This window comes from Panthera pardus, unplaced genomic scaffold (genome assembly GCF_024362965.1).
Source record: "Panthera pardus isolate Hobbes unplaced genomic scaffold, ASM2436296v1 HiC_scaffold_15, whole genome shotgun sequence".
NCBI classification, from domain to species: Eukaryota; Metazoa; Chordata; class Mammalia; order Carnivora; family Felidae; genus Panthera; species Panthera pardus.
This window is the reverse complement of record NW_026526710.1, coordinates 15,914,141-15,926,292: the sequence shown is the minus strand read 5'-3', so window position 1 is coordinate 15,926,292 and position 12,152 is coordinate 15,914,141. Positions and strand designations below refer to the sequence as shown.

The 12,152-nt window shown below is 49.0% G+C and overlaps 1 protein-coding gene across 5 annotated transcripts in view; it reads left to right on the top strand.

The window, feature by feature from the left end:
* The window catches only part of LIMK2 (LIM domain kinase 2), a 59,872-nt gene that overhangs the window by 39,813 nt on the left and 7,907 nt on the right, over positions 1–12,152 (top strand). For 4 of the 5 annotated variants that reach the window (XM_019426723.2, XM_019426724.2, XM_019426725.2 and 1 more), the window contains 10 exons: positions 1,098–1,233; positions 2,188–2,297; positions 2,893–3,081; positions 4,550–4,655; positions 5,015–5,211; positions 6,928–7,114; positions 7,950–8,036; positions 9,710–9,841; positions 10,004–10,060; positions 11,946–12,011. In XM_019426723.2, coding sequence (XP_019282268.1) covers positions 1,098–1,233; positions 2,188–2,297; positions 2,893–3,081; positions 4,550–4,655; positions 5,015–5,211; positions 6,928–7,114; positions 7,950–8,036; positions 9,710–9,841; positions 10,004–10,060; positions 11,946–12,011 — 1,267 coding nt within the window. The remainder of the gene's footprint in view (positions 1–1,097; positions 1,234–2,187; positions 2,298–2,892; positions 3,082–4,549; positions 4,656–5,014; positions 5,212–6,927; positions 7,115–7,949; positions 8,037–9,709; positions 9,842–10,003; positions 10,061–11,945; positions 12,012–12,152) is intronic. The other variant, XM_053902162.1, reaches the window with a different exon arrangement.

Sequence of the window (12,152 nt, the reverse complement as noted above, 5' to 3'; positions counted from 1 at the left end):
TTATGTACACACATGATGTATTTTATTTTTTGCTGAACTATGTAAAAGTAAGTTGTAGATATCTTGACTTTCACTCTTAGTTACTCTAATATGTTTCTTCTAAGAATTCTTCTATCTAACCAAGGTATCATTATTACATCTAAGAAAATGGATAGTAATTTCACAGTATAATCTAATATATAGCCCAAATTCAAGTTTCCTCAGTTCCAAAAATGACACTCATAGCTGCTTTCTTTTTCAATCCAGAATTGAATCCAAGGTTTAGGTGCTGCATTTGGTTGCTGTGTCTCTAGGCTTTTTTAATCCCTGTACCTTTTTTTCCCCATGACATTAACTTTTTGGAAGAGTCAAGAACAGTAGTCTTAGAATGACCCACATTCTGGATTTGCCTGATTGTTTCTTAATGCTTAGCATAATTTTTTCACAAGAATGCTACATGTTAATGATGTTAATAAAAACTTAAACATCAGCAATGGTGTTGGTGATGGGTAGTTTTTTTGAAGAACAGAGGTGATTGAGCTTCTTTAGTTCATTGAGATATCTGTCTAGACCAGAGGTTCTTTTTAGAGAGAGAGGGCATGTGCAAGCTGTGAGAGAGGGGCAGAGAGGGAGAGAGAGAATCTTAAACAGGCTCCACACTGACACAGGGCTCAATCCCATGACCCTGGGATTGTGACCTGAGCTGAAATCTAGAACAGAGGTTCTTAGCTGGGGCCATGACTAGGCTTCAGACCTACACACACACACCCATACCTAAATAATATGTACATTTTCCTTGTACATGCCTTCTTGCAAGAGCGGCTTCTTGATTCTTACTAGATTCTCTGAGGGCTTCAAGACACAAAAATGTTAAAAAAATTAATAAACAGACACTGGTCTACCAGGTTAGGCAGACAATACAGAACTGGTTTCTGGGATCTTCTTTATTCTGAATCAGCTTCCTTTGGGGAGATGGCAGTAAACTGTAACTTTCCTCCATCTTGGCTTTGGATCAAGGAAAGGTCTGTCCATTTTGTTGTTAGACCTGGGAGCCAGAGGCAGCCTATGTAGCCTGGTTCCAGGGATCCACAACAATTTTTTCTTGTCTTGCCTTTCAGGTGCTCAGAATGCCAGGATTCCCTCACCAACTGGTACTATGAGAAGGATGGGAAGCTTTATTGCCACAAGGACTACTGGGGGAAGTTTGGGGAGTTCTGCCATGGGTGTTCTCTGCTGATGACGGGGCCTGTCATGGTGAGTGAGTCCCTCTCGGTCATCAGAGTCCATTGACAGCTCCTCTGGTTTCCCATGGCCTTTCATCTTCTACTCTTCCATCAGCCAAGGCCTCCCCTTTTATTTCTTCAATCACTTAACAGATGTTTGTTGAGTACCAATTAAGTGCCAGGTAATATCCTTCCCTTAAAAACTTAACAGTCCAGGGGCACCTGGGTAGCTCAATAGGTTGAGTGTCCAACTGTTGATTTCGGCTCAGGTCATGATCTCATGGTTTGTGGGTTCGAGCCCTGCATCAGGCTCTGTGCTATTAAGCACAGAGCCTGCTTGGGATTCTCCTGTCTCCCTCTGTCTCTCTGCCCCTCCCCAGCATGTGTGCTCTCTCTGTCTCTCTCTCTCAAAATAAATAAATAAACATTTTTTTTAAGGTAAAAAAAAAAAAAAAACTCAACAGTCCAATATTGGGAATGGGTGGGTGGGCGGGCAGGGCAGAGACTTAATTCAATGGATAAAGTCCTTGAAGGAGAGCATTACAGGTTGAGAGGAGAATACACCCAAGTTGTGTAGAGGGAATCTGAAAAGGAGACCCTGGAATGGGCTGGTAGAGAGAGGTTCCACCTCCACTACCTGCTTCAGAAAAGGACTTTAAGCCCAATCATGGATTTGCCAACTCTGTGTTAGAGGAACTATGTGTCTTTCTAGTGAGGATGATGACTTCTGGGGACTTGGCTAGGACCAAAACAGTTTTTTGTAATCTCAGAAATGACAGAGAGGCACCAATCTGACTTGTCCTCTGGAAGCTCTGGGGCAGAGTTGTGCAAAGGACCTATAGATCCTTAATTAGAGGTCTCTCTAGGGGCGCCTGGGTGTCTCAGTCAGTTAAGAGGTCACTCACCCACCCCAACTCTCCAGCAACAGTGACAGCTCACTTCCTCCATCTGTCATCTGTCTACCCTTCTCCCCACCTGCTCACAGGTGGCCGGGGAGTTCAAGTACCACCCAGAGTGCTTTGCCTGTATGAGCTGCAAGGTGATCATCGAGGATGGGGATGCATATGCTCTGGTGCAGCATGCCACCCTTTACTGGTAAGATGGTGTCCCTCTCCCCTACAAGAGCAGTCAAGAGAGAGGAACAGATGGCAGTGCGAGTTGGGGCAGAAACAGTACTGGGATATCAGAGCACTGGATTCCTATCCCAGCAATGCCTATAACCAGCTCTGTAATCTGTAAGCAAGACAAGTAACATCTCTCTGCCCTCTGTCCTTACCGACCATGAGAATAATGACACTTTGTGCTGCAGTCTTCCCAGAGGGAGAGAATGGCTCAGAAGGTGCTCTCAGAGAAGGATCCCAGAAAATTAAAAGAAAGGCCTCTTAGAGTTCATTTGCGCAATTGCCTCAGTTGGCAAAGAAGTCAGGCTGAGGCCCAAAATGGAGAAGAGGGCTGGGTTCTCACTGTGAATCAAAGGCAGAGTGAAGAGAACCCAGGCCATCTCACCCCCACTTCCAGCCTACCCCAGAGACCCTGGGCTCTTCTTTCTGAGCAACCAACTGGAATCTTGGCAAGGATGGTAATAGTGGGATTGTGGGTACTATTGCTTGAAGCCACATGGTACAGTGGTTACTGGGGGCTTCCAGGTGGGGCTCCAGGATCTTAACCACCTTTATGTTCCTCTTGCTAGTGGGAAGTGCCACAATGAGGTGGTGCTGGCACCCATGTTTGAGAGACTCTCCACGGAGTCTGTTCAGGACCAGCTGCCCTACTCTGTCACACACATCTCCATGCCAGCCACCACGGAGGGCAGACGGGGCTTCTCTGTGTCTGTGGAAAGTGCCTGCTCCAACTATGCCACCACTGTGCAAGTAAAAGAGTGAGTATTTTGAGAACCCCAGGAGCAGGAGTCCTTACACAGAGTCCATAGATGGGCCTCAAGGGGTGCAGAGTTCTCTTCACCCACATCTCATATCTTTGTCCTGGAGCTCACTGTGCTGTAACTGCACCTGGGCCTTGGCACTTACTCTTCCTTCTGCCTAGGCTGCTTCCCACAAGATACTTAATGACAGAACCGCTCACCTTTCATGTGTCAAGTTTCAGATAACGTTTGTTCTTTGAAATTATCTGGCTTGATTATGAGTATTAGTTTATCATCTGTCCTCCCAACGAGTTTCTTCTGGAACTTAATCTTGTTCAGTACTGTATGTCCAGGTCCTGGAACTGTGTCTGGCATGTAGTATAGGTTCATTGATTACCGTTCTGTTGGTTGAGTGAATGGAGGATGGAGGAGAAAGAGGTTAAGACTTCATCCTAGGTCCAGGCCAGAGACCAGATGGGGAAAGAGCCTGTGTTCATCTAATACCAGTAATGAGGAATTTATGGCTGCCAGCCCTATAAATAGCGACTGTGCACTTACTAGGTGCTTGCAGTACAGGTGAGAGGTATTAAGGTTGGGGAAGTCACCAAGAGTTGAGATCTGCACTAAAACCTCATTAGATGAAGATGGGAGGGAATTGTGTTCAGGGCAGAGGTGGGAGTCTATGATTGTGTCTGGTGTAAATTAGGTGGTTGGGAATAGCCAGAAAAGGGGGCTATTAAGTTATGTAGGGCCTGGATTATGAACACTCAGCAGGTCTTTTAAGGGATAAGCAACAAGGTGATACAACCAAGTTAGCGTTCTAGAGGGATTGCTGGCATGGATGTTGGATGGAAGAGGAGCAAGCCTGGAAATGTAGAGGGTGGTGTTAATAAAAACTTAAACATCAGCAATGGTGTTGGTGATGGGTAGTTTTTTTGAAGAACAGAGGTGATTGAGCTTCTTTAGTTCATTGAGATATCTGTCTAGACCAGAGGTTCTTTTTAGAGAGAGAGGGCATGTGCAAGCTGTGAGAGAGGGGCAGAGAGGGAGAGAGAGAATCTTAAACAGGCTCCACACTGACACAGGGCTCAATCCCATGACCCTGGGATTGTGACCTGAGCTGAAATCTAGAACAGATGTAGAGACCAGGGACCAGTTCTATTGAAAGATCCAGGTGAGAGATGTTGGTAACTATGATGATGAAGTGAAGGCAGGATTCTCAAAGATGGTAAGGGTTGTGGAGCAGTGAGAGAACTCCGGATAGGGGAGATACCATCCAAGGCTCTGGCTTAGGCCATTGGGTGAGTGGGGGTGCCCTTCACTGAGATGAGGCACCTTGTAAAGGGTGTTGCATTTCCCCTGTGAGTTGTCTGGGCCTTGCAGGCATGTAGGGGCCTGGGGCATGGTGAACCTTCCTATACAAGTAAAATTGGTCAAGCACAATTTTAGGATGCCTTCTTCCTGCCTCAACTCTTGTCTGGCCCAGGGTCAACCGGATGCACATCAGTCCCAACAACCGCAATGCCATCCACCCCGGGGACCGCATCCTGGAGATCAATGGGACCCCTGTCCGCACACTCCGAGTGGAAGAGGTACAGTGTGTGTCCAGTCTGTCTTGTGGGGGTGGAACATGGTATAGACCTTCTGGGAGATCAGGCTGTGGACCTTTGCCTTTCTCCACCCCCAGTCTATCTCTTTGTCTTGCCACTGAGCCTGTGACCACTGATGACCTGTGTCAGCCTGGCACATTCTCAGGGCAGCAGGGATGGCCTGACAGATGGGATATCTGACAGGATGCCAGTGAGAGGGCACTGGGGCTACTGGCAGCTAGAGGCCACCATTAGCCAACTTGAGCATTGGCCATACTGTGCTAAGATCATGTGGGCTGACGGTGGGTGGCCTAGGATGGGACAGCCTGTGGGAGCCAGCCTTACACTGCTTTTGGCTACAGGTAGAGGATGCGATTAGCAAGACAAGCCAGACACTTCAGCTCTTGATTGAACATGACCCCGTCTCCCAGCGCCTGGACCAGCTGCGACTGGATGCACGGCTCTCTCCCCGCATGCAGAATGCCGGACACTCCCCTACTCTCAACACCCTGGACACCAAGGAGAATTTGGAAGGAACACTAAGGAGACGCTCTCTGAGGTGCTGCCTCCCACCCTGATTCCATGCTGACCAATGCCTATCCTTCAGATGAGGCTGAGCTGACTTTGGGAGGCCAGCAGAGTTAGGAAGGAAACCCGCTGGCCAGAGATGGGCCATGAGGATTGTGCTGACCCAGCTCTCCCCATAGGGATCACAGTTCACAGCCAGGGCCTGTACATGATCTGACCCAGCTGTCTGCCAGGTTTTGTTAGAAACCAGAGAGTCGGCTCTGTCCACTGAACTTCTGAGCTGAACTCAGGAGGCAGAAATGCTGACCCCCAAAGGACAGCATGGCCCATGGGGAAAGCATGGGGTTCAGAGGCTGGAGTTGGGGCACAGAAAGAATTAATAAGTGGAAGTAAGAACACTGAAAACTGTAAAGCAAGAGATGGATGCAAGCTGTTTTAGATTTGAGGGACCAACAATCAAAACCTCATAGTTCCAAGTCCATGGGGAGGGAGCAATCACCCTGGATACAGGTGCCAAATAGGGAGACTGAAAGAACAGGAGTCTGAAGCAGTGGCTCTCCAGGCAGACACACCCATACCATGCTTTTGAGCTGAGCTCCCTCCCTTCACACATCACTTCATGTCTCTAAGCCTCTGTTTCTGCATCTATAAAGTGGAGTTCTAAGACAAAGGTGGCTGTCTTTTATGTAAGGACAATCCTTTATGTAAGGATTCAGTGTGGAAAGAATGCAAAGTGGCACAGTGACATCACAGGGTCAGCACTAACTCAATGTGAGGTGTTGTTAGTATCATTAGGAGTCAGGTCTTTATCCGCCCTCCTGATCAAACAGACTGAATCACTCAGGGCCCTTGACTGGCACCTGTTGGAAACAGGGCCCTCCCCACAGATTTCTGGGCATGCACTTCTGGCTGTCTTTGTGGCCTCAGAACGCGTGAGCTGGTAGAGGTGAGGTGCCAGAGGGCAGAGAAGGCCTGAGAACATGGCTTGGAAGCAGGAAGATGTGGGGTGGCTAGGGACTGCTTAGATCTCTGGAGGGCCATACTGCAGAAGGCAGCACACCTTGTGTGCTTCTGTGGGCACAGTTGGTGGAAGGCAGAGCAAAAGAGCAAGAGTTGAGAAGCCTGTGTGTGGTCCTTTCTGGGTAGCCCAAATGAAATAGGAAGATGTGCTGGAGGGAAGTTTGCAGGGTTGTAATTCACCTGCAGTGCTGTGGACTTCAACCTTTCTTGTCCTTCAGGAAGTCGGTAACAGTTATCAACCATTATTATTACTGGCTGCTTTTAAAAATGTAAATACACTGGTTTTATTGCTGTAAAAATCATACATGCTTATTATTTTAAATTTCAGGAAATATAGACAGGTACAAAATGAGCAAAATAGCCAGAATCCCATTTGGTCATTTTTTGGATGGTGGTAGGCTACCACTCTAACCCAATTCCGTACCTTGAATCAAGCAGGCATGTAAAGTGGTGGGTTACCATCCTACAGTGCTGTCCTATATTGAGCACTATAGGGTTCCTGCTTTGAATGTGGTTTTATTGTACTTAAATAAACTACTGATGTTTGTAGCCCCAAAATGGCATGTCTGTCTGACATAAGAGTTCCTTCCCCTCATCATAGTACCTGAACTACAGAAATTGGGATGGATAGGGTGGTAAGGTAGCTTTGGGGTTTCTACCTCCATGGTTTTTCTGGCAAGTCTCTGAGGACTACCCTATCCCTACCCTCATCTTTCCTTATCTTCAGGCGCAGTAACAGCATCTCCAAGTCCCCTGGCCCCAGCTCCCCAAAGGAGCCCCTGCTCTTTAGCCGTGACATCAGCCGCTCAGAATCCCTCCGCTGTTCCAGCAGCTACTCACAGCAGATCTTCCGGCCATGTGACCTGATCCACGGGGAGATCCTGGGGAAGGGCTTCTTTGGACAGGCCATCAAGGTGAGCACAGGCAGCAGCTGGTCTGCTTCTCGGCCCCCTACCCTTCTCTCACCTTCTTTTGGGGAGCTCTTACCACATGGTCTCACCCCATACATACCCTGCAGGACACCAGGCCCCCTTCCTTGCTGCAGGTGATGGTGTGAGGGCTACACTCCTGCCCTCCCAGGCCACCTAAGGGCAGCATTGCTGTTGTAGTGAGCTTGGTGGACCTGGAGACCCAGGTTGGGATGAGTTGTTGCCCATGGCCCTGCCATCTCCAGGCAGTGATGTTTTTAGGTACCCAGAGGCCTGAGTGTTGGGTATACTGCAGGGAGCACACAGGGGAGTGGCTCCTGCCTCCCTGATGAATAGTCTTAGGGACTAACCTCTCTCTCTTTCTCTCCTCCTCCTCTGCTGAGAGCTGGGAGGGGGGGTCAGGTAAGCCATGTGTCTCAGCTTTCAGGGCATTGGGGCTGGAGAGCTCACCCTGACCCACCTAGTTCCCTGGTGCATGTCTGTGGCACTGACCCCTACTGTCCCCAGACTTCTGTTCACCCAAGGGACTCACTCCTTTGTCAGATAACCAGAGTCCCTGCTTGGCTTGGCAGTGTCCCTTCCTGCCTCCTCACTTCCCTTTTCTGCATTCTTGCCTCCCCTCTATGCATGCCCCATTCTCCAAAGAGGGTACGCTCCCCTTTGAGGCCCCTGTTGCCTCATGCTGTGTCTTCTACACATGAATTCTGTCAGTCTCATCTGGCTCAGTATGTCTTCCAAGGGATGGGATGGCCAGTTGCATATATTTTCACATATTTCCCCGGAACTCTGCACCACTAATAGTTGTCCTCCTTGTAACTAGGTAACACACAAAGCCACGGGCAAAGTGATGGTCATGAAGGAGTTAATTCGGTGTGATGAGGAAACACAGAAGACTTTTCTGACTGAGGTAAAAAGGTGGGGTAGGGGTTAGGAGTGTGGTGTCACTCTTGGAAGAGGGTAGATCTTACTAAATAACGGTTTCAGGAGGAAACTTGTTTTATTTTGTTACTTTTTTAAAAAAAATTAATGTGGGGCACCTGGGTGGCTCAGTCGGTTGAGCGTCCGACTTCGGCTCAGGTCACGATCTTGCGGTCCGTGAGTTTGAGCCCCGCGTCAGGCTCTGGGCTGATGGCCTGGAGCCTGCTTCCGATTCTGTGTCTCCCTCTCTCTCTGCCCCTCCCCCGTTCATGCTCTGTCTCTCTCTGTCTCAAAAATAAATAAATGTTAAAAAAAATTAATGTTTATTTTAATTTTTTTAAATGTTTATTTTTGAGAGGGAGGGAGAGAGAGAGAGAAAGAATGTGTGAGGGAAGGGGCAGAGAGAGGGAGACACAGAATCTGAAGCAGGCTCTAGGTTCTGAGCTGTCAGCACAGAGCCTGATGTGGGGCTAAAACCCACAAACCATGAGATCATGACCTAAGTCGAGTTGGACACTTAACCAACTGAGCCACCCAGGCACCCCTAATGTTTCTTTTCGATAGAGGAGACAGAGTGCAAGCATGGGAGTGGCAAAGAGAGAGGGAGACACGGAACCCAAAGTAGGCTCCAGGCTCTGAGCGATTAGCACAGAGCCTGATGTGGGGCTTGAACCACGAACCATGAGATCATGACCTGAGCCAAAGTCAACGCTTAACCAACTGAGCCACCCAGGCACCCCTAGGTGGAAACTTATTTTAGAATCACTTTCTTTTTTTTTTTTCTTTTTTTTTTTTTATGTAAACAATTTTTTTTTTTTAATTTTTTTTTTTCAACGTTTATTTATTTTTGGGACAGAGAGAGACAGAGCATGAACGGGGGAGGGGCAGAGAGAGAGGGAGACACAGAATCGGAAACAGGCTCCAGGCTCTGAGCCATCAGCCCAGAGCCTGACGCGGGGCTCGAACTCACGGACCGCGAGATCGTGACCTGGCTGAAGTCGGACGCTTAGCCGACTGCGCCACCCAGGCGCCCCAACAATTTTTTTTTATAGAATCACTTTCTTAAAAGCTGGGCCGAAAATAGCGGTAGAGGAATATCCTGCCCCTTCTAAATTACAGCATAATGACCTATTCAATAAACATTTACTAAAGACAGCATGATCTGGGTACAAGGGATACAGTAACAAACGAGATGTGGTTCAGAGGAGCTTACAGTTAGTGGGGATTATGGACAAGAAAACAGGCCAATTTAGGACAACTAGATATTATACTCACCACCTGAACACCCTGCTAAGGGAGCCTGGAGTGGGGCCTTCCAGAGAATTGCCATCTCTTGAGCATTTACACATTTTTTACCACCTCTCCCAAGTTGTTCCATTCCTTTGGTTGGTACTCCTGTGGTTCAGGTATTGCCCTCCAGGCCTTTGTTTCACTCCTGGACCCTCCCATTCTAGTTCCCCCCAGTACAATTCCTAGAAAGGCAGCATCCCAGGGTGAGGCCTGTGAGGCATCCCTATCCATGTGGAGGTGTCCTGCCCCATCACATAAGACTGGAGGTAGGAGATGCAGGTAACAGTTATCAGACTGACTCCTTGGAGGGAAGGGGTGAGGAAGACATAGTGGAAAGTAACCATCCACCTTCCTCGGCCTTGTCACCCCCAGGTGAAGGTGATGCGCAGCCTGGACCACCCCAATGTGCTCAAGTTCATTGGTGTGCTGTACAAGGACAAGAAGCTGAACCTGCTGACAGAGTACATTGAAGGGGGCACGCTGAAGGACTTTCTGCGCAGTGTGGTGAGCACACCACCCTCGCTGCTTTGCCTACAAAGGGGCATGCTGAGCGTGATTGGGCACAGGCAGGGAGGGTTCACTGGCAGACGATATTGACCCATGGGGCCTGGACCACAAATGGGACAGGTCCTAACAGCCTCTGATGGGCATTCCCCCTTCCCATAGGACCCATTCCCCTGGCAGCAGAAGGTCAGATTTGCCAAAGGCATCGCATCTGGAATGGTGAGTTCTGCCAACAGCCCTGCCAGGTGTGGGAGTGGTGGTGAGGTGGTGATGGGGAGGGACTGCAGGCAGGCACTAGAAGGCAAAGACCCCATCCTGGGCAGCTTGTATGGGCTGGGTCAGTCAGCAGCTATTTATTGAGCTTCTTTCTGGGCTGTTGAAATTGCCCCCAGTTGTTTTTCTTAGCTCACAATCTACCTCAAAGAATTCCAAATCTTCAAGGGAAAACTGGAGAGGCAAACTAGTAGCGTCTAGCCACTGCAGGAGCTTGGAACAAGCAGGGAACCTCACTGCCTATGAAATCAGAGAAGGGGGAAGTGTTCTAATTGAGCCCTGAAGGATGGGTCAGAATTGGATAAAAGTTCCTCTTGGCAGAGAGGCACCAAGGTTGAGGTGATGATAGCAGCAAATACCTGGGAGGAGAGAGGAAGTAATAGTCTATTTCACCTGGGAAAGAATGATACCAGTTATATAGTAGTAGTAGTACCAGTGACAGTCGCTGAGTGCTTTCTGTATGCCAGGCACTGAGCTGAGGGACTGACATGCATGTATATGTTTGTTCCTCATGACAGCCCCGGTTTCCAGATGAGAAGCTGATGCTAGAAAGCTAGAAAGAGAGAGGAGCTTGGGCTTGTCAGTCTGACCCCAAGCCTGAAGCTTTAATCACCGCTCTTCATGTGGTGTCCATTAAGACAGTGTTGGTCTTGGGTACATTAAGGTCCCTATATTTCAGGCTAAGGAGTCTGGATTTTACTTAGGATGCTTAGGAAGCATCTTTTTAGACAGATGTAAAAGATGTTTAAGTAAGGAAGTTTTGTGAGCAGAGCTGTGCTTTTTTTGAGGTACCTAGAAGAATGGTGGTGTCACTTACCAGATACTGGGGAGGCAGTGATGTTGGGGAAACAGGTTTGGGAAGACCTAGTGTCGACTGAGGCTGATGTGCTGTTAGTGGGCATCAGCGTATGTAGAGAAGGCGGCTTTAAAAAGGGCTGACACCAAGGAGACTAGAAGGAAACAGCAGCCACACAGGAGTCTCAGGAGCAGGTAGCGTGGGAGAAGTTCTGGCAGCCTTTGGGGAAAGGACAGGCAAGCAGGCAGGTCACAAGAGCTACCATGATTCAGGAAGAGCTCCCTGGGTATGTGAGCAGAGCCAGGAGCCTAGGGGATGTAAGCATTATTGCAAAGGACAGGGGAGGAGGGAAGTAGCTCCTTCCACATTTGCTGGGGAAGAGAAAAGAAAAGGAAGTGGCTACAGAGAGTGACAGGAGCCAGGAGTGGAGACTAGGGGTGGAAATAGCAAAGACTTGTGTGAAAACATTGGGGTAGGAAGAGGGAGAGGTTAAAGTGTAGAAGAACAAGGAGGGTGCTGAGTCTCAGGGAAGGAGAATGTCAGAAATACAGAGCCAGCTGGCCAGGAGGAAGTCACTTCTCTGATCACTGGCAGTGAGGGTGGCTGAAGTCAGAGATTATGGTGATGATGGTGGTGAGGGGGACTGGAGCAGTACATCTGAGGACCTTCACTTCAGGTGGCCTGGATCTACATAAAATGGATAGAGGGGCTGGGGGCATGCAAGGGCCAGGGCCCAGTAGAGTTGGGGACTTTGGGAGGGAGCAATGAGGGTCTAGAGCAGCACTGGGTTGGGGTCAGCGAACCAAAGGATGGGCAAGAGGTGGCAGCAGGGAGAGAGAGGAAGCCCAGGCGGCCTTTGGCTTTCTGTTAGTGTTGGGACAAGGGGGTGACAGCAGGAGGCCCTTGCCCTAAGGTCCACATTGGGTTCTGAAGCTGAGTGGGGATGGCCTGGGAGAAGAGCAGGCTCCCCCAGTTCCAGGGTCTGCATCTGCTTGAATTACTGGCCATTGGCCTCAGCTCGTACTTCTGTTCCAGGCCTATTTACACTCCATGTGCATCATCCACCGGGATCTGAACTCACACAACTGCCTTATCAAGCTGGTATGTCCCAACCATTCTGGGCTTCCCCAGGGCCAGCCCTCATGTCTTGTCACAAAGGAGACTGTCCTTCTGCTTTAGACCTCAGGTGTCACTAGGACTCCTGTTTTACCCTTCCTGCTGCACCTGATGCCCTCCCCTGTC